Raw genomic sequence first — 23,117 nt, 5'->3', positions numbered from 1 at the left:
CCCCGGAAGTCGGCGCGTATGCTTGCACTAACTTCAAACCAGCTTCAAAAGTCTCCATAAGCCATTGTCCACGACCAGTTTTTTTTTATAATTTTTAAGACTTAATTTGAAAATATTTTAAAGCTAAACAGAAAAATAATTATCAAATAATAGCTCATTTTGTCCAAGTAACTGAATTAATAATGCGCGTTTAGCTATAAAATTCAGAAGTAAGATTTCAGCAGCCTGCAACTTGAGGTAGGGTTAGTTGAGTCACTGCCTCAACTAGTCCCGCAGCTATTGACTCAACCAACCCCAATCCTTCCTCGTGACAACTATTGAAAGTATTATCTATACGTAAAGCTTTATCAGTTTTACACAAATGCACTGTGCATAAGATAGCTATAAACTATATGAAACTTCGACGCTATCTTCGCTTACGCCTATCATAGCTTCAGCATCCTAATCAACTTTGAGCTGAAAATATTTACTTTTTAGTCCAAAAAATGGCATTTTGCTGACTGTATGACCTGTATAACTTACACAGCTGCTAAAACAAGATGGACGCAGTTACCCATAATGCTTATTATTTCAAGCAATTAATCTTCACGAAGTCATGCTTGGTTAGTCAGAAAACAATGGTGACTCAACCAACCCACTGACTCAACTAACCCCACCTTCCCCTACCTGTTAAATGTAATATGTTAATGTTGTGGTGTTGCTTAGCTTTGTTTGGTTACTTTTATAAAAATACCCAAATTAAAATGATAGCCTACAGCTGCGCCCAAAAATAAATATTTAGTTTGTAGCCTAAAACAATGAAAACTATCAATACTACAAAAAAGTGCTCAATGCTAAGCAAAAGAGCAAACTGTGTCATGTTACTTTCACCAACATTTAAAGTGCTACTGCTGAAATATAATACTCCTAAATGTTACTCCTCTACCTACCAAGCCAAAGTGCAGAAGCGTCGAACAATGCACAAGCAAGGTATATTCAAAGATGAATTCAGTTGTTCTATCTTGATTACTTTGGTAAGAAATTCTAGCTAGCTGGTGATCTTGTTATGTTAGTTTTTCACTGTTATCATGCACCGCATACATTATAGGCTATTTGGGAAATTTCTATAAAAGCGTGCAGATTTGGGCAAATTTACGTTCTGCCCCCTTAAAATAGTTTGGTCTCGTACGGCTATGCAGTGAAGCATGGAGGCTGTGCTAAAGTTACTTCCATCTAAGTGGTACCGTACCTAACCTCTAAATCCAGCCTCCATCGTATGCACGTCTTAACTTATGTGGTTTTGCCACTTTTAGCATACCTTCTGTTGGTCGTGTTTCCGTAGGCTACTCAATTTCAAACATTACCGTTACTGTGGCATTCCGACAATGAAAAATAAATTGGATTGAAATACAGCTGGGCCGTGTCAACAAAAACCAACCAGCTAATGTGGCCAACGTAATGCATTGAAAAACAGCATTTGCCTTGCAATAAACTTTATTTTTTTATAAGCAAATATCTGAGGTTCACAATTCCAGTTGCTTGATCATATAGCCTACAAGCCCTACATACATAGTAGGCTACGTTACCGCAGTTACAAGCTAATAACCCTAGGCTACTGGTTAAAACAAAAAATCAAAAACATTGTCTGAAAGCAATTCAGAGACAGGTTTCCAGTCAGTTCGAGGAAAAAGACAGTTTTTCACTCCTGATTATTCTCTTTTTGCTGCAACGAGCGTAAATCATTTTTGCATAAATGGACGTCACTATGATGTCATCCTTCTTCTTCTGTAACATCGATGTTCGCAAAAGTGAAATCTTTGAATACTGCCGTGTTAACGTAATTCTACACAAGAAAAAACAATAAAGTGCTAGAAGTTACAGTCCATCGTAAGTTATTTTAGTAGACATTTGCTTCCACTAGAAAAACAAACACAAATATGGCCTATTAGCCTACGTAGAAAAGGTATAGCCTACCACTGAATTTTGTTCAAATGTGGGCACTTTGGATAACAAAGCGATTTTCCAAAAGGATTGAATTTGTTTGGAGCAGTGGCATCATTGCATTGCAGACGGGTTAGTGTGCCTGCCTTTGAATAGGTTGACATGGGTTCGATGCCCTGCAGGGTCATACCAAAGACGTTTTAAACGTATTTTTAATCTTGTATATGCTTGGCGCTCAGCAATAGGAATAGATTTAGGATCATAATGTACTCGGCTACGCTTCTACAGGCTACGGTTGCACTGACAGGGTCTGCTTTGTACAGTGCTACGTGTATCTACGATGAATACAGCACCATATAAATTACACACATTATTATAATGACACTTCGCCAGTGGTGCAGCCTAACGTGTGAACAAGAACCACGTTATTATTATATTTCAGTAAGCGGATAAATAAGTTTATAGAAAATTGATAACGAGTAGGCGAAAGTGAGTTTTTTTTTTTTAGGTAAGCAAATAACTTAGGCTACTATCCAAAGTAGTAAGTTAAAATATATCTCAAACGCACAACCGATCTTTTCGACATGCAAAAAACCTGTCACATACCCGACTGCATCTCGCATCTGCCATTCGTTCAAGAGCGACGCAAAGTTGAGAAAATGTTGGTCTGTCATAAGGTCTATCCTTCCAACATTGCACCATCAAAGCAAACCTGCATACAATGTACAGCACAATTTTATGCCACACAGCGTAGCTTGGGGCAAGGGTCAACATTTTTCCATAATGGCACTTCGTTTCAGAAAACACTAACATGCGAAGTGACATAAATTAAATCCATATAGATCCAGAGTTTTACCAAAAACGTTCGATATAGGTTTCAATGCCGTGTTTAAACGATTACCTTAGGCTACTTTTTAGAAGACCGAAAGAGTAGGCTAACTCAAATTTGAGTCAAATGTGACACAGTTCGTCATGTTTACTAGATTTGTTCTGCGCTCTCCAAAATTTATCAACTCTTTAGTGAAACAAAAAAAATAAAACATGAGATGGTTTGAATTGTAGTAAAACAAGCAACAAGAGAAGATTAAACAATTTTTGCACAATCGTTCCCCGGAATAGACCCACACAGACAAAATGATTTATTGATGCATCTGCAAAGAAGCACGGGTCAAAAAATAAAAATAAACGATTTGGTGATAGAGCAGCAGCATTGCACGGTTAGGCTTTTTTCCGTTCAGTGCATTCAGCGGCGTTCTTGACTTTAATTTAGGCCTAATTTCTTCATATCATCAGCAAAATGAAACCTGTTTGTGACTATATATTTATAATTTTACAACTTCAAAACTTGCATTGATATTTGAAGGTTTGAAAATAACACTTACATTTCATCGTCACAATTCAATGGCTTTTCCATTCGATACCCAGTAGGCAGTTTGTCGTACAACTCAGTGCAAGACATCCCGCAGTACGGAGTCCCTCCAAGACTAACTATTTCCCAAAGAAGAATACCAAAAGACCATCTGAAATTTTAGATTTCAAAGATTAAAATTTTTAGCAACATTTCAACTCATTTGAATACCAGCTAATGACGTGTTATTGATACTCCCGCATATGTTTAAAAGGGTGAAAACGTGTTAAAGCGTAATCACCATAAACTTTAAAAAAAAAGCTCTATCATTGGCTACTAAACTTTAATATTGAGTAAATATATGCTAAGTATACGTCAACAGTGATCAATCATGTTGAAAATTAATTCGTTTAATGAAACATTCTTCAAAGTGATTCTCTTGATAATTTTCCTATTTTGTAAACTCTTCAATTGTTCCCATATAGCTTTATAAACGTTGCAACCCGACAACTACTCACACATCGCTTTTGCTCGTATAGACGTTGTAGTTCAAGCTTTCTATCGCCATCCAACGAATGGGAAGACGAGCTGCAGTTCTCTTTACATAAACGCCTTCGCCACGCGAGAGACCAAAGTCAGCGATTTTGCAAACATGGCCATCCCCTAGCAGAATATTGCGAGCAGCCAAATCTCGGTGAATAATCTGTAATTGTTTCATTTGAATTAAAATATAACGTAACTACAGATTTTGGTTAACAAGCTAAATTTATGCACAGCCTATATTTACCACGGCGTTCACAGCTTGAAAGGGTCAGTGTATATGTGTGTTGTAAAATGTAGTTACAAACTAACTTTTCAATCTAACTTAAGTTTAATCGTGAGCCTAATTATGGTCCCATACTAACATAAAGTCAATGAATTGAAACGTATATAAACTACGCTTCTTACCCGTGAGTAAACGTAAATAAAAACCGATTTACACAAAGCAGCTGTGGTATGTTTTTGACAAGAAACATGGAGCCTACTTTCTACTTCTAGAACTAATTTCTAAACAAATAAATATGTGTAAGTTACTGAAAAATAAATTTTTCTATATTTAGTCATTTGGTTTATAATATTTTAGCAGGTTAGTTGCTAGGTCGATTTTATTTCACAACTGAAAATTGATAGATCTATTTATTTTATGTTGTTATAGGGTAGCTACCGCATACAGTAAGTATTGCTCTGCTGACCAATCACATACTTGTTTATCACTTAAGTAGGACATTCCTTGAGCAACATCACAACCAAACATTAGCAGTTGAGTCTGAGATAAGTTTGTGTATGTTTTTGTTTCATTTTCAATTCTTCGACTCTTTCTGAGGAATTGTAAAAGATTTCCGTGAGAAACAAATTCAGTGCACAAGTACATTGCGTTGTCATGTTCACATGCCCCCACAAGCATAATAATGTTCTTGTGTTGTCCAATGCGCACCATTGTATCGAGCTCAGCCAAGAAATCTTTCTTATCTTCAACAGTGCAGCCATCTGAAGATTTACCAAACTAGTGTTAATTGAAGTCATCGAGGTTGACATAGTCTTCATAACTACCATAGCCTATGCGACTCTTATCACTTATCTGCTTATACTATACGACTCTTATCTCTCACGGTAGTAATTAATTCACGTTTTTAAGACAATTTAACGCATTTTATAGAAATAAGCATTAAATTTCTTTGCGTCTACTATTCAAGTTTGTATTTTTGTAAAGCAAAAAAAACATTATAAAACTATTTTAAGTCAATTATAGACACCTTTGAGCCTCTTAACTGCAACTTGTATAATTTGGTTATCTTTTTGAATAACAGCTTTCACTACTTGTCCGAAGTTTCCTACTCCAAGAGGAATGTCTTCAAACAATATGTTTTCCCAAGGGATAATTAGATTTTCCGGAAATACCTACAATAAAATGTGCAAAAAGAGAAAAAAAAGCAATCAATCTATTTCTAAGATAGCTGATGTTGAGAATGTAAGTAAATATTTTTATCTGCTATATCGATCAGCTTTGATGTGCATGTTATATTTGTGTTCCAACAAAAAAAAAACATTCTTCTTCGTTTGAACATGTTTCGTCAACAAAATAGAAATATGTAGAAGTATAACTCATTAAGTTGATGCAACTGATGCAATATTTTCCCACCTGCGTAGAATACGTAGATGGTGCTCTTGAGTTTCCAGAGTGTACGGACTGACAAGAAAGCAACGTTCCTGATCTTGAAATAAATGGACCTCCCTGGGAAAGAGAACCGTAGGTTGAAGCTCTATAGTTTGTTGATAGGAAATCCATTTCTACTTGACTCGGACTGTGGCGAAGATTTTCTTTGCTGCAAAGGTTCTCTTCACTTTTGCATCTGCAAATAATATCAAAATCTATAATTGCTTATATAGACTAACTACCAAGCGTGTGGTTCACATCCATGCGCTCACAAAAGTGAACTTGTCATCTTTGAGGAGAACATCTTAATAAATTTTTACTAGTTTCTATCTGTTGAAATAAACTTGTTGCATTCTACTTTGCTTATAATTGCATGTCGTTTCAAGAAACATAAAAGTTTTAAAATATTTTGCTCTGTAGAAAGAATTATCTTTGATATGAATACGTTGCTGGAATACGATATTCTTAGTTTCAAAGCAAAAGGTAACCTACACAGCTTCTTCAGTACATCACCTGTAGTGTGCAATCACTATAACCACTATAATAATTAGTACAAGACCACCCAGTGCGCCAATTATCACTTTTAGTATCAAGGTCTTTCCAAAAGATGAAGGAGATTGGTCTTCTATGTCAGTTTGGTTTAAGTCTGAAAATAAGTTACAACTATAAAAAATCGTTTTATTTACTTTTGAAAAGATTCCATGCAATTCAATACTAGCCTACATTTTCATTGTACCAAAGTATATTTTAAACAACTTTTTTTAAAGCACTGCTTTTATTCGTCCTGTTAAACGATTCATTTGGTATTGAACGCCACTGCATTGTAATCATATTCCTTACAATATTTCAGGTTGATTTTTTTCTGAAAATACAGTTTAATCTTTTAATGCACTTTGCTGTAATTTGATCATCTTTGATGATTTTTCGTTTCATTTGCATTCATTTCATCAAATGCAAATAATAACAGTAGGCTATGTAACTAACTCTATCAAAGAAAAGTTACACTGTAAACATCGAGCAAGCTCCTCACCTGCACTCTTCGTTGTGAAACTTAAAATGGGATTTCCTGAACTATCCCCTATGTAGTTACTTGCTATTAACTCAACTTTGTACATAGTATCTGGAGTCAGTTGAGCAAGCAATACCTTTGCAAATAACACAAGCGTTTAAAATGTAGAACTTTTTCAAAAAAAAGGAACAAAACTTGATATTTAATAGAGAAAAAACACCCAAAATAAGGATTCACTGTAATCTCATCGCGGTAATTTCATCGTGGTAATGTCATCGCAGTAATTTCATCACATGGTAATTACATCGCATACATTGTCATCGCATTGTAATTACATCGCAAGACAGACATTGTAATTACATCGCATAAACCTAACCCTAACCCTTGCAGGTGGTAGCCGCAGAACGCAGCTGGGCAAGAACGCAGCTGGTGAGATAACGCAAGAACGCAGCTGGTAGCCTACGCAGCTCTCATACTGCGATGTAATTACCATGCGATGAAATTACCACGATGATATTACCACGATGAAATTACTGCGATGAAATTACTGCGATGAAATTACCGGACACCCAAAATAAGTTGATCAGTCAAGAACCGATCATCAAAATTGCAAAACGGAAGCTGAAGTTAGGCTTCCTCACATTATTGTATAGCACAATGTAAGTAAAAAGATTGGACGGTACTTCCAGGTATTCTATAGGTTTAATGTTACAAGGAATTTCAATAGTTGGTTGTTAGTAAACATTATTATACAAACATCATATCCACACACCTTGTTGTTTTCGTTAGCTTCAACTAGCTGAGTTACGTGGTTTGGTCCATTGTTGAGATACCTCGCTTTAACAACAGTGATGCGGTAGCCTTTCGCAATTGACCAGTAGATGCTTGCGTTACTCGATGATACGTTGAACACCCTTTCATTGAAAGGAGGAGGTGGGAGCCCTGACCAAAAGTTAAAAATTATATATTACATACTCCTACCCCATCTCTCTCTCTCTCTTTCTCCTTCTCTATTTTGCTTCAAGGAAGCCTGGTGTTCATCTCAAAACATCAGAGTTAACCAAGACCAGGATTATCATATACAGTATCATATAAATACAATGCAATAAGTCGTAAATTTGCTACAGTAGGTAAAGATCCAAGCATCGGGGGATGAGAATATAAGGTTTTTATTATACTAAGCCTTCGGTACCAACGAGAGTATAGGGTGGCCAGTTTCTTTCTCTTGGCCGCCTTTTCTTCAGCAACTACGCCCAGCTAGTTTTTGTTACACCATGGGAGAGGTTAGTGGTGTTTTCAACAACCAGCTTAGCCGTGACTCGAACCAGGATTGCACGATTAGAAAGCGAGAGCCTATCCACTGTGCCATCCCACCGATGCGACAGTGCAACAGTATACCAAAACTCAACAAACAAACAAGAACATAAACACAGCACTCGAATAATCGGCTATGGTATTGGGTGCTGTTAAGGGCAATGCACAGAAACCATGAAGGCAACTGGTTTGCTATGAAATGACATTGAGGTCAACTGCAATTTTGCAATGTTTATCATTAAAAAACCTTTAAAAGTTAAAAATATATTGTTCAAAATTATAAATTAAAATGATTGTTTTGCTTTTTCATTACCTAATTTATTTGTTCTTTCAGTAGCTTTCTTTGAATAACTCCCCATTCTTTCAGACTTGGCCGCCATTTTAAAGAAGTAGACGGTGTCTGAGCGCAGACCTTCTATATTAAGGTTTCTCAAGTGGCCGGAAGCAATCTAAAGAATAACATGTTTTCAACTTTTAATGTCAAACTGTAGTTGCTTCACTTCAATGCATCCCTAAGCACAATGGTTTCCAGCTTGTATGAACTCATGACGCAACTCGAAACTCAAAACAAAGCAACATGAAAGTATTCACAAATTTAATCCATTTAACCTACTAGCTTGTTTGTTGTTCTCGTGCTAAATCAGAGTGGTGTCGTTCTGACAGTCACCACACAGCTTGAATTTGGTATTGGAATAATTATAAATATTTGGCAAGGTTAAATTTATCAGATTTTTAAATCGCAATCTACATCATGATGAATGGGCAAATATACTACAATTCTTTAACCTATATACAATTCCAAACAATGAACTTTAGTGCTGCGACGATGTTTGGTAGATTAGCCATGCTAATGAAAAATCCACAAGAAACAACCTTTGCTCGGCTTTTGTGTCCTCAACACAAACTTTATAGCAGGAACATTGAAAACTTTAACTTAAAGGTGCAGACTGCAAACGGTATAGCAGCAACCATTGAATTCCGTTAAATAAGTCAATGTATGGTGGCTTTTGGATTGTTTGCTTTGAGTGGAATTTTTAATTTTCACATACATCATTAAAGTAAAACTGCTCAGAGGGTCAAATTTTTTTGATACTTTTTGGTATTTCAATGTATTTACAATGCTGTAGTCTATTTCGAAACTCATGCACACATTAATTTGATTTGTGTCTGCCAAGGACAGAATGGGACCAAAATTGCGAAAACGGTAGCTCAACATTTTCTTCATGCTTGCTTTATACACTTGCATTTTAATTATTTAGCAATCAGACGCTTTAATTATTCGTAAGTGGCTTGAGTTAGTACAATACATTCCCTCACCTTCGACCTCCAGTGCTGATCATTCTGTCGAATATCGTCTGTATAGATGACTTTGTATTGTGTGATATCTCCAACATACCGCGAAGGACGAGGAGGTAGCCATGTCAAGAACACCGATTGAGGAGATCTCACTTCAATGTTAATGATCACAGGAGGCATCAATGGAACGGAACTCATTGTTTTGGTTGCAAGAATGTCACTCCACTCTCCGTGTTCAACGGTGTAACCACGGACACGGAAGTCGTAAGATGTATATTCTTTTAGATTCTGAACATAGCTAAGACATCAAATTAGGAATTTTGCGGTTCCGTTAATTCACTAGTTATTGTAGCCTAAGTGCTAAGATCTGAAGATTTAAATCTACGCCAAGTAAAACGTCGGACCTCACCCAATGAAAAAAACATAAAAATGGTAAAGAACTAACCCTTATTTCAATAGTGGTGTCATTGCCTGCAGTCTTCATCATTCTCCAGGTCTTCAATTTTTTTCTTATATTCACGGTATAGTGACGAATGATGCCGTTGCAGTTGCTTGGGTGTTGCCACGTCAGTGCAATCTTGTTTGTTTTCACATTTGTTGCCCGTAAAACCAATGGAGGTGTTGGAGCTAAAAATATTAAACAAAGATATTCCATTGATCATATTTAAATTTTCATTTGTAGTTTGGTATTTTTTTCTCAAAATGACGTATTTCACGTAAGAAACCTATTGATTTTGCACAATTATTCAACATTTAAATAACGTTACATTATGTTGAGTCTCAAATTCAAGCAGCAAGTGATAGCTTTAGTCTTGTAAAAGCCTACAAAGTGATGCAAGCAATCTTAAGCAAATTAGTCATCCAGTGTTCACCGTCTTCCAGTGTCGAGACATAGATAACGTCACTGAAGTTTCCTGGCCCTTCGTGAGTGTAAGCTCGAACTCGAAAAGTATATGACGTAAACGGTTGCAGGTGGTCAAAAGTGACGTGCTGTTCTGACGTGTTAACTGGATGATGAATAAATTTGCTTGCACGGTCATCCGCTTTTTGAAACTGTGTCTGAAAATTTAACGGCAGTTTGAATTAAGGATTACAGATGAACTGTTGAAAAGTATCATCAAAGTTTAGTTTTTTCTTCAAAGTTCATTTTCTGCTGTTTTTATTTCTTCTAAAGAATAAATTGATCTTACTTCATATGTCGTAATAGTGTAGGCATAGGCATTAGAAGGAACTTTCCAGCGCATGGTAATTGACTGAGACGTCAGGTTCGGAGAAAGCATTTGCGGGCCTTTGGAGGTATCTAGAGATGGCACATCATTTTAATGCGAGTTTTATTAGGATTTGAAATAATTAGCTTTTGTAGTAAAATACTTTTACATACCTTGATATAAAATTTTGAAACATCTTGTTGCTTTTAATTAACAAAAACTAAATTCTTTGTGGTTTCTGATTAGTTAGCCTGTCTTTTGAGAATAATTGAAAGATCCAACGTTCTTCCTTTTCCTACACACAGTCATTTTCTCTTTGTCTCTTTGTTTTGCCATAGTGGATCTATTTTATTCAAAATTTAACACTTTTACCTTTTTTCGCATTTAAACTCTAGATGTCATGCAAACCTTGACTACATCCTTCAGTCGCCTAACCCTATGCTAAAGAGAGTACCAGCAAATGTTTAACAAATTAAAAAATGCATTGTGTCATGACGTATCGTTGATTAAAATTTTCTACACTGAAATCTCACCTAATCTTTCCATTGAAACTCGCACTACATTCGAAATCGGCGAGATTCCAGCACAGTTTTTCAGGTGCATCTTCACTTCATAGACTGCCTGAGGCACTCGCTGTTTGATTGTAACTGATGATGTTACACCAAAATTAACATAAATCGTTTTCCAATTTCCATTCTCAACTCCTGGGATCAAAACATATCAAAATAAATAGTAAAAAGTGCTAATATTCAGTACGTTTATCACACTTAAGAAGTTTTAAGGTACTAAGATTAAGCTTCAAATGACATGCATAAAAAAAAGAAAATGTATATAAGCCAAGTCGAATCGTTTTTAGGCCTACATAGTGTATCGAGAAATACAGTTTTGAGAAACTACAAATACATTTGCTTCGAATTTTATACGTAATTCTATACGTAAATTCTATACTATACGTCAGTACAAACAAAATCAACTGCAAATGGCTTTAAAATTTATATTTTCAATCCTCTAATGTGCTATTTTGTACCAAGTTGTCTCCAAAACATTCTGTATCCAAGTACTTTCCCTTTCAGCTCTTCTTTACTTGGATTTTTCCATGCAATGTAAACAATAGAGGTGTTCTTTGCATGAGCAAGCACAATCTTAGGTCCTGACGTTGGAACTACATCCAGAAATAAAATATGCCAAAAATTAATTCAAAAGCAAACTTGTGTTCGTTAAAAGACACTTGTAATGTAAATTGCGCACCATGCAGACATCGTTTAGGCTATTTTCTACCCTAGGTGTAATAAATTGGGTAGGCATAGTTGCTGAAGGAAAGGCGGCCGAGAGAAAGCATCTGACCATCCTACTCTTGTTAGTGCCGAAGGCTTAGTGTGAAGAGAACCTTATGTTCTCATTCCACAAAGCTCAGAACTGAGTATGGGACTACCTTTACCTTTGCAAGTTGTTAAATAGGATTGACTAGAGGTTTGGCAATTTCTGACATTGCATATGTTATAACACTTGTGAATTAAAAAAATCAAGAAAATGAAGTATCTTCTGACAGGTGTCAAACCCACAACAATGCTTGATATGAACGACTCGGGTACATGTCATGTAATGCAAAGGAATTCATTTTCACACTAGTCATGACTCATGTCTTGACTCGTGTGAAAATAATTCCTTTGAATTAAAAAAATTATCAAACTAACTCACATTTTATATCCTTGTACAACATTTTTTTAAAGAGGTTTGTTATGCAGTGTGGTAGGCTAATGACACGGTAAAAAGTCGTTGGCTTTTTGATTAGGCTTACTTCTGCAACATTGTACCTGCACAGTCAGTGCGAATAGTCGCTATAGGTCCTGGTTGGCCGATTCCATGTTTACCACCTGGCCCATGGAGAATCACTCGACAGTTGTATACTGTGTAAGCAGACAAGCCAGTGATCTTTATAGTGTCATTTCTTAATACCCTGGAGTTATAATATACCATGTTAAACTTGCAATTAACAATAAAACAATGCCTTGTATTATTGGGTGATGATTCAATAGAATAAAATCTTTGTGAACAAGTTCATATGGAATCATAATAATCACCATATGTGACCTACAAGTCATAAGACCAACAATGTTGAAATCGAGCAACCAAGAAGCACTAAAACAGAAAGTCCTTCGACCAACTTACAAACGATTTATTGGTAAACGATGGTTTTGGAAACTTTAAGAGCTTAATGATCTCAGAGTTGGTTTTTACGCGCGATGGAGCTAAACGATGGCTTCTCTTTGGCCCATTTTAGACCTTATAATTAATGGTTACCATTAGACATAAATTATAGAGAATTTAGCAAGAGATTTAGCGTATTAAAAGGCGATAAGTGACATTCAATATTTTCAATCATAAAGTAAAAAAGCCCAATGACTTTCTGTTCACCCTTTAGTTCATGTTCACCCATCTGTGCAACGTTGTTGCAATGTCGAACATGTAGCGAATATATTTGATTTGTTGTATAATTTGTTTTTATGATGCAAAGAACACACAAACGACACCTCAAACGCCTAAACATTGAAATATTTTGAACGAGAAAAGGATACTTTCAAAAGAATTTCTTGCAAAAACAAGTTGGTTAGTACCAACAAGCCATTTAGCTCAGTGGTTAAGAGCTCGATGCAAGATCAAGCCGCTCTGCTTCGACTCATGGGGTGTAGCCTTGAGTAACGCATGTCAAGACTGCTCTTCATTCATAGTGCATGGCATAATTCCCCAACAACAACATTTCAACAACGGAATCTTCACTCTGCCAATTTCGGTAAACGACTCCGCGTCAAAAGCCTCTAAAAGTACGCAAACTACCAGGAATAATGCCCTATCAAAGCTTTGTCAGTCCGAGTATAAAGATTCAAAACCAAACCAACCAATTCAGCACTAAGATATTAAATTTCAAAACTAAAGTTGAAGTAGGTTAAATTCTATTTGCTTTAGTTGGCTAAAAATTTCAGTGTATTAATAGTAAATCGAACTAAATTTTTAAAAGATATTCTCTCACTGGTTGTAACGCAAGAAATGTGATTCATCGGCTCGTTTAAGTAAAACTTCTCGTGCGATAATAGGTCCATTTCCATGATATTTAAGGCTATTTAATCCAAGTACAAGTTCTGTAGCAGACTTTTCTATAACGAATGGCGGATTTATTGGTTGAGGTGGAGCTAAAAAAAAAACAAACAAAAAAACATGTCAACATATTTGTTGTCAAAATACGACGTGCAATGAAAAGTTAGAAAAAGTCAGTTACGTAGCAACTTCGCTAAAATAATGTCATGGTTACTTAATAGCCTAAAACTATATTTGTTGTCAAAATACGACGTGCAATGAAAAGTTAAAAAAGTCAGTTACGTAGCAACTTCGCTAAAATAATGTCATGGTCACTTAATAGCCTAAAACTTTATTTCCTTTTTTTTTCTTGCAAATTCTAACCACACAGCAACTTTCTTACTTTTTTCTTCAATTAGTAAAATTACTGCTACCAAAAGTGAAAATAAGTATTTAGCACAATGACCCATGACTTAGATGTATAGTAAAAGCTTATGAAAGGCATTGAACCTGAGCGAAATGCTGGAATTGTTGCACTAAAAGTAGACGTTTTGGTTGACGGTGAACGTGTGTGGGGTGGTAGCAGCTTATTGACATGATCGGAACTCTATAAAAACATACTTTTGAGTTAAAACAAGTGAAACCACAGCGTTACCGGTAACCTCAGTAACCGTATTTACGAAATACTTTCTGTTTCAATAATAATATTATTATCCATCAATTTAAAATTCAAATAGAATTTTTCTTTTTTAGCTATTTTATATAAAAATAAACGTGTTACAATATGGGAGATGAGTTACATTCTGTTACTTACGTACGATTCTGGTATTGCTTTATGTCAGAATTGTTACTATTTTTACTCATTTTGTTTCATAATCAACTTACGTTCACCTTTACCACATCATCACCATGCTTTCGCGGAGAATTTCTTGCATTTGAACAGCAATCCGTAATGTTTCGGTTTTGTCTAGCCTGCAGAATGCCTTTTATTTGTTAGATGATGAACTAAGATTAGATGTGAAGTAGCATAAAGTGGATGAAAGATATTTGATTTTTAACATTTACAATAAATTCTGCATTTTTAGTATTTGCTGTAGCCTGTACCATGCCATGGTGTGCAAACCTCTGAAATCGTATTGAAATAGACATAAAAAAATTTGACATAGTCTGCTAGCAAACATTGCTTTTATGGAAATTTTTACTTTGAGTGCTGCAAAATCTATAAACTATAACTGAAAAGCAACTCCATTTAGTCGCCACCTCTGCTTGATGCAGATTGTGCATCAGCATCTGTTTCCATGAGTCACGGTTACTAGCTCGTCCAGTGTCACTAAATTGAGTTCGGTCCATCCCTGGATGCTGCAATGCCATCCTCTTGGTGGTCTGCCTCGTTTTCTCTTTCCATTGAATTTTCCTTCTGTGATTTTGCTGACTCCGTATTTTGATCCTTTAGTACGGCCGAACAGTTTTAGAACTTTTGATTTTATTGCTGCTGCAATTGGGTGTAGCTTCGTTATAGTCAATAGGTCATCTATTTTCATGTGGTCAAGTAGCCTTTTGCTGATCATGCTTCTCATGATGTGGTTTTGGAAAGTGGTGAGTTTTTTTATTGTTGTGGACGGTGAAACGTAAGTGTTTTTTTTTTAATTTTTTATTTTAGTTTGATTGAGAGTCAATTGGAAGTTAAAATCTTTTTATTCTTTTCAAAAACTTCTCAACCTTAATTGATTCGGTGTTGTTATAACAGTTTCTCCATCATTGGTCAACTATAGTTTCTGGCCAAGGTATATGAATTCTGATACTTGCTCTATTTGCTTTCTGTATACACTAAGATTAAGTAAGTTGTCAATTTTATCGGTTGTCATACATTTGGTTTTGGTCACATTTATTTGAAGGCCAAATTTAGCAGCGTTTTTGACAGATTTCATCGAAAAATTCTTGTATTTTCTGTTTAGAGTTGTTGATGATTGCCATACCGTCTGCATAACTTCGGTTGGATAGTACATGACCACCAGTCGTGAATCCATCCGAACAGTTGTAGGCTACATTCATCTTCCGTTTCTCAGCTGCGATGCAAAACAAGACTGCAGACAGAACATCTCTTTGTTAAACACATTTCAGGGTATCGATCGGTCTGGTTTTTCCGACGTTTGTTTTGATAAGTGCTTTTGAGTTGTCGTGGGTTGCCTTTAAAAGGTTGATGTATTTTTTTTGTGATTGCGATTTGCTCATTAGCATATTGAACAAAAGGTTGATGTTAAAGCTACGCCTTTCGTTGTAGCAACACTTCAACTAAAACAAAAGAAATCTGTGCATAGCATCTCACCATATTGGATAGATTTGCAAAGACTTTAGTAACATCTGGCTCCTTTTCAGAGATCGATTGATCACTGCACATAATGGAAATACATACATGTTAGTTTCAAATACTCTACATCGTGATGAGCTACGAAGCTACGGTAATGTTCAATGTAGTCTACTCAGTGGGCTACTCACTACTGTATGCTATAAACTAGGTTTTGAAAGTTATAGTTGAAGTTACGCAAATACCTTCAAAATAATCATTGAAATAACTGGTATTCTCTAGTCTAATGTTTCTTGTTAGCTCAGTTGATATCAGTCGACAGAGGTGCTCTTTTAATGAAAGAGTGGAGGAGATGGTGTGTGCAAAGTGTACAATCCTTTGAAATAGTTAATAAGGTGAAATAGTTGACACACAATAGCACAACCATGGCTTATATTGAAATACCTCGTGTTAAGACGATTTCCCAAAAGTGGTGATTTCACACTTTCTTTATAGAAAACGGTAGGAAATCGTGGAATCGATGAACAGCCGCGTTGAGGATCACAAACTTCCCTAACTTTGCAAGTGCACGTCTGGATGCAGCCCGCTCCGAAAAATCCGTATGCGCAAGCTGAAAACTAAGCTGTTTATTGAATACCCCTGGGGTAATTTTAAGCTGAAATTTTACAAGCGGAAAAGTTTTAGCTGATTGCCAGCCACATTTCGATTGCCAGCCACAAACTAACTTGCGCCTCAACCTAATATGAATTTTTAACGTTAAGCCTAACGTTTTAACTTTTTAACGTTTACGGATTGTAACTACTCAAAACTTAGCAGCTTTTCTTCACAAAACATTGTGACACAGCGGTAGTTTATTTCTGTAACCTCGAGTGTCAACCTGATGCACAGTAAAAGATCAGCTACCAAATACCTACTAAGGCTTCATGATGAGCAAAGCATAAACGTAACTTTTTCTTACGTTGATCGCAATTGAAACCATGCCATCCAGCAGCGCAAACGCATCCCGTGGTTTGACAGACTTGAACTCCACGACAGGAAGATGCTCCAGTTACTTCATAACAGGGAATCGAGCAATCTTGACCAAGATAATTTGGTGAACATGCTAAAATATGCAAAAATTTAGTTGCACTTCAAAATCTTAAGTCTGTGTAATAATTTCACTAAATGTGTAATAATTTCACTAAATTATTACACATTTTTATAAAGCATGAAGATAATCCCAAGTGCTGTCGTAGGCTATTGGTTATTGATTTAATTATAAACAAGCTGCCACTTTTATTCAAGTTCTTACACTTTTCGCAATGGTTTCCGGTAAACCCAGGAGGACAAACGCACTGGCCATCAGATGCGCTACACACTCCGCCATTGTAACATGGAGGGCACACCTTGCTGCAATCAAGTGACCATCTATTTTGAGAACATTCTAAAAAGGTAATGCAAAATGTCGTATTAAATGTGAATTTTTTATGATTATACAATGTAATCTCTCGCTCAACTTAGACTAACATGCTTCGAGTAAGTTCATCAACTAATTACTGTTGAGAATACACCATCAACCTCATCAAGATATTTCATACATAAATAATTACTTTGAAACTTCACACAAGTATATAGCAATCTGCAATCAGAAGAAGAATTTGGTTCTAGTAGCCCAACAATTTACTGTAGGCCTATAATGTGGTTATCCACGTTTACGTAATACAAGAGCAGACAGTAAAGTAGTAAATAAAAAAGCTTTTATCAGTTTTCATAGACAAGCATGTGTTCAAACATCTTACTTCGCACAATTAAAATTGTAGCCGCAGCTAGATGCAAATCTTCATTGTTGTAATGAGCCATATAGATGCCAGAGTCGCTCAAGGTCACATTCGTTATTTTCAAAGTTCTTCCATTTGCGTCATCCTAACCATAGAATTTAATAATAAAAGTAATGATAATATTTTAATAAACTCACGAAGCAGTGCAGTAATAGTACTGTATATGAAATGCATCATAAAAAGTGCCTCAATCTTAAAGCAGTTATAGAAATTAAATTTAGCATTAATGATTAAAACACTTACACTTCAGATATCTGGACATATCCTTGCCGACCCCAGCAGCTTAGCATACTTTACTGAAAAGCAAAACTTTATATAAGCCTACAACATGCGCATGAACGTTGCAACTAGTGCTAGAAACGATGATTTTACCTGATGAATTCTTGGTGAAGTATCATTGATTCCTCTTCCATTTTTATGCCAATTTATAAACATTGGAGCAAATGCTTTTTCACTTATAGTTTCACCTGGCAGCATTTCTATGGTTAAGTTTGATCCAACGGTTGCAAGTTCAGAAAACGTCTTTGCCCGGAGACCGCCTTTAAAAAAAAGAATACATTTTAAGTCCAGTAACTAGATTCGAACAACGAGATGGACGATAAGAAGTGTCTGATTATTGTTGAAAGGCTGTTGTCTGCGAATTACTCTAGGGGGGGTTAGGGTTAGCATTTCTACACGGAAGTAGGAATGTATTTTTCAGAAGCAATCAATGTGAGACTTCGTCAATTATTTTTCAGGTTGTATTTTAATCCAAACAAAATTTATTGATAAGTATACCTTAAATTAGTACAGTAACGAAAAAAGAAAATTGACAAAAAGAGCATCGGCAATTTTTTCAATTACACTTCACTGATTATCACTGTGCTGCGTTAATTTTAAGGTTACTAAAGTATTGACGGTTCTTAGTGTACTTTTTGATGCTGAATCCAAAACTGTTATCCGTTTTCTTCCATCAGGTCTAGTTTTTTGGCAAATTGCATTTGAAATTTTTGACAACTGCAGCTTTCAGCGGCTTGCGATTGAGATTTGTGATGTCATAAAAATGATTTAGCAAATGAATTAAGTTTTGATGAAACTTCAGTGACATCACAATGAGAAGAACATAACGAATGCACCTGATGCTTGAAAAGTTAAACATCTGAACTGTTTTTTACAGGCTGCGTTAGTGTGCAGTTAAGATGATAGTTATTTTAAACTTATGTGCACTCAATACTTTACCACATCAGTATATTTGACACGTTTGTGTAATAATGATAAGTTTTGTTTTTACAGTACAATGAGAAAGTGCAAAAATGATCCAGACAGGTTCTGTTATACAGTATGTCTTTGAAGGTCTCTAGTTTTAAACTGAGGGAGGAGATCTGTTATACAGTATATACAATTATACATGTATATGTGGTAAGGTCACCCTGCATAGTCGCCAAGCAAAAATTATGCAGTTTGTTGAGAAAGCATATGATGCGTATTTTGGAGTAAAACTAGGCGATCAGGACAAGGCATTTGCTCCGCACATATGTTGTAGAGCATGCGTTGAAAGCTTGAGATTATGGAGCCTAAAGAAAATAAAGAGCTTTCCTTCTGGTATTCCTAGCTATGGTATGGAGAGAAGGAAAAGACCATGTCACTGATTGTTATTTTTGCATGACCAACTTACAAGGTATGCTGATGCTTGTACTGTATGGAGGCATTTTCATTTATTGTTTGATTGAAGAGTAACAGTTTCATTTCAGGAATAAACCGGAAGAACAAACAACATGTGAAGTACCCTGATGTTCCTTCAGCCATGAAACCAGTATCACATGGCCCTGGAATTCCTGTTCCAGAACCACCTGGAGAAATAAGTAAAATGGAGTGTTCTTCATCTGCAGAGAGCGAAGCAAGTGAACAAGACACATGAGATGCAAAGCAAAGTACAAGCCAACCGAAGCCTCTTACACAGCTTGAGCTGAATGACCTAACACGAGATTTAAATCTCACCCAAGAATAGAAGTATAGAAGCCCTGATTAGAAAGCATAGAAGCCCTGATTACGAAGCACAGGTTAAAGAGCTGCTTGAAAGCTTTCAATCCCTTGGAGCCCGGATGTCTGTGAAAATGCACTTTCTGAGTTCGCATTTGGACTTTCCTGACAACTGTGGTGGCTACAGCGAAGAATAGGGAGAGAGATTCTACCAAGACCTTCGCCAGATAAAAGAAAGGTACCAAGGATACTGGGACGTAAACATGCTTGCAGAGTGCTGTTGGTGCTTAAAAAGAGATCTTCCCAATTCCACACATAGAAGAAAATCTTTGAAGCGATACTTTTTGTCAGCATAAATCATTTGTATTTATATTGTTATTGTATTTATCGTCGGAATATCATCATGTGCCTTATTATATTATCAAAATAGCTTAACACGCTTTCTGTGTTAAGCTATTTTGAACACTTCGTTTTTCTTTCACACATTGATGTTGGCAAGCATTTCGCATTTAAAACACATTTGTGATGTTAAGTGTTTACGTGTCTATAGTGTAACATATTAACTTCTACTGTGAGGTTGAGCGCCGTTGAACAAAATTATGTGTTAGAAAGCTTTCTTGGTTAGTTGTAAGTGCCTTTATTTCAACTGTGTCATTATATTTTTGTAGTATTTAAAATGGTTGTCATCACCTTGCATTCAAATAAAAATACCATCTTGCGAAAATTGACAACATGCATGACCAATTAAGCTACCACAGAAATTAGTTTCTATGTGCACAATAATGACCAAAGCTAGCATAATTAAACATGTAATAAAAAAAAAACTTGACCTGATCGAAAAAAACTGGTTGCATTTTTGAGTTCAGCGCAAAAAATTGATTCAGAAACACTTAAAACATCTTTGACCTTTGCGAAAAAATTTTCAAACGCAGCACAGTGTTATAGGCCTACATCTTATGCAACATTCTAGTAGTTGCACATTGCATGTCACACCAAAAGAGAAAAAAACAAAAATGACTTGCTAAATACCACTGGCGTGCATTTTGTACGAAGTAATCTTGTTTTGATTTGGTCCACATTGAAAACCACCTACAGCATTTGCTGGGTATTTTGACCACGAATATCGAAAACCAGAGCGTCCGAACACTAATTTTCGTCGTGCCTGAAACAATGTTTCAACTTGTTTAAAAGTTGTTGTTTTTTTACTGGTTACCAACTCCAAAAATTGAAATATCTTGCTATCAGATTCCGTAAGACGTCAGCATTTAGAAAGCAAAAGTGGTGACTCCAAAGTGTAATAGGCTAAATTGCTACAAATCGGTTAATGTCTGTCTATCACCTTCAACCTCAACATTCCCTTCCAAGGAAAAGTTCTTCGGACAAATAATTCGTGAATAGAAAATGTTTTCGAAATATCCACACACACAAACGCAGTTGTGGTCGGTGAAGAATTCACAATCGGAGAATGGCTGATCAAAAGAAAGCCGTCTGAAATCAGATCACATGTCTCAGCACAATGCAACATACTGCTATGTGACATTCATGTAAAACTATGAAGTATTCTTTTGACTGGAATAGAGCACTCACATACATTCAAACTATGTAACTAAGGTTTAGATTTGCAAAAGCAATTTAAGGGTTGGGATGAAAAATTTCAGCAAGAAACAAAATACTTAATTTCAGGAAAATTTGATTCAACGTGGGAAGTGGTAAGAAAGCCGGCTAGGTTTTTAATATCAAATTCTAGGCCAGGAACGTAGTCGGGTGGGGCAAAGGGGGTAATTGCATCCACCCCCCAAAAATATTTTTTATATAACAACCGACTAACAAACTTTTAAACTATTGGCCAACAGATATCAATAGATTGTCTGAGTCAGGTTTTGCAATGACGCCAATAAACAAAAAAGTGGTCCCAACAAGTAGCCTACGTAAGCCACATCTCAAACCTAATATGTAGGAACTGTGCTATATTTTGTGTGAAAGGTATTTATTGACAAACTGAAGCCTACAATTGAACCAATCACTATTTATTCTTACAGCTGTTTTGGTTTTATGTAGGGTAACTTAAATAAGCTTTTTACTCTCTTGTTCCAGCATCAATGGACAGAAGTTTAGGCTACTGTTAATTTGGGCTAAAAGTACTCTCAAAAGTGTGCAAAGGTAGCCTATTATTGACAAAATATTCTGGGGAAGGCCCCCCAGACCTCCCCAATGAGGGTGACGTCGGGCTACGCCCCTGAGCTAGGCCTATATAATTTATTGTTTGTATCGTTGTTGCCTATGTCTTGAAAACAATAAGTGTTGTACACTGTACAGGCCTATTTGTTTAAACTTTAAGTCGATTAAGTTGGCGTAGAAGTCCTACTTTATAACTATGCATCGATTGTATTTCTGTTTGTAAAGCTCCATAGAAAACGGAACCTGGAATTAGTCACGAACTGTTGTTTGAAATGTTTTCAATTCAGTATTAATCCGCTAAAGCTTCCAAATATGAATCTACCAAATCGTTTTCAACTTGTTTACTTCCTCTTTAATGGGCCTAGGCTACGTAAGAACAGGCTTCAGAAAAGCAATTCAGAAATACTTGATACTTTTTATTGCCATTAGAAATTGCTCCCGTTGCAGCAAAACTTGATCAATTGATACTTTGGACAGACTTATTGGCTAATTAGCCAAAATAACCACACGGAAAAAGTGGGCCTGAGTACTTACCTATATGTTTAAAACCAGAATAAGAAATTAAAACAAAAAAGAATAAATTTATTAAATTCATTGTGCAGTATTGCCTAAAGCTTTGTACCTGGTAAATTAAACGGTTAATTTTTGTACGCAATAGTGCGTGCCTGTATAACTGTAGCTATCACTTTTTGTAAAACTGTAGCCCACAAGAATTTCAAGTAGTCTAAATATTTTTTTTGAAGATATCATTTTAGGCAACAGCCTATTAGCCCACAGGGTTTTTTTTAATTTTCCAATTTTTTATTTTGAATGCACCCCACGACCCAATACGATTTATTCCAGTCAACACTTTGAATTAGCCTATGACAAACTTAGGTAAGAATTTATCGAGTTACGTAGGTTAGCCTACGTAGTTAGTAGTTAGGCTACGGAGCTGGTTCGACTCTCGGAGTGTGCGCTTGAGCAACGCATTTCAGGACTGCTCTCCAATCTCCATTCAGTGCACCGCGTGAATTGAATAATTCCCCGGCAACAAAACTTCAACAATCAGAAAACTTTACTCTGTCAATCTCGGTAACCGGTCCTGCGTCAAGAGCCTCTACAAGTATGCGAAACTTAACAGGAATAACCTATCAGAGCTTTGTCAGTCCGAAGATAAAGATTCAAAACCAACCAACCAAACATAATGTACTGTACATTGTACAATAATCAATACAGAAGTCATAATAAGTAGGCTTCAGCACTAAAATGGAGAATTGCTATCTTTAGCATGTAGGTTATTGTTTTTCATTGTGATGGTCAGAACTACATCGAAATAAACTGAAGTAGAAGCGCTGTTACTAGTCTCAGTTGCTTTTACACAATTATGTTCACTTTTTCGTTCTAGAGTCTCAAGTTACAAATGAAAATACAAATTGATAAGATCAGTGTGAAATAATTGGCTCAACGATTGCATGCCAACCAATGAACCAAACCTACTACCCGAAGGGTGTTAGA

At 36.0% G+C, this 23,117-nt stretch overlaps 1 protein-coding gene across 1 annotated transcript; it reads right to left on the bottom strand.

Moving 5' to 3' along the window:
• Window positions 1-1,503: 1,503 nt before the first annotated feature.
• On the bottom strand, window positions 1,504-22,232 carry LOC145766533 (uncharacterized). Its single transcript, XM_082578260.1, has 31 exons — window positions 22,155-22,232; window positions 20,782-20,930; window positions 20,472-20,604; window positions 19,235-19,345; window positions 17,856-18,022; window positions 17,445-17,568; window positions 16,958-17,089; window positions 16,625-16,768; window positions 16,111-16,276; window positions 15,688-15,751; window positions 14,247-14,333; window positions 13,872-13,968; window positions 13,318-13,477; window positions 12,104-12,246; window positions 11,317-11,451; window positions 10,823-10,993; window positions 10,272-10,381; window positions 9,954-10,140; window positions 9,527-9,708; window positions 9,103-9,369; window positions 8,099-8,234; window positions 7,244-7,413; window positions 6,486-6,607; window positions 5,976-6,125; window positions 5,448-5,658; window positions 5,062-5,206; window positions 4,512-4,795; window positions 3,787-3,971; window positions 3,303-3,440; window positions 2,527-2,632; window positions 1,504-1,822 (listed from the first exon to the last, which is right to left on the bottom strand). Exons 1-31 carry the CDS (start codon window positions 22,213-22,215, stop codon window positions 1,751-1,753), a joined length of 4,509 nt encoding a protein of 1,502 aa, XP_082434386.1. The 5' UTR covers window positions 22,216-22,232; the 3' UTR covers window positions 1,504-1,750.
• Window positions 22,233-23,117: the final 885 nt, after the last annotated feature.

Source organism: Aplidium turbinatum, chromosome 1, assembly GCF_918807975.1.
Source record: "Aplidium turbinatum chromosome 1, kaAplTurb1.1, whole genome shotgun sequence".
Lineage (NCBI taxonomy): Eukaryota > Metazoa > Chordata > Ascidiacea > Aplousobranchia > Polyclinidae > Aplidium > Aplidium turbinatum.
Note: the sequence above shows the minus strand (reverse complement) of the source record. Positions and strands in the feature narration are given on the sequence as shown.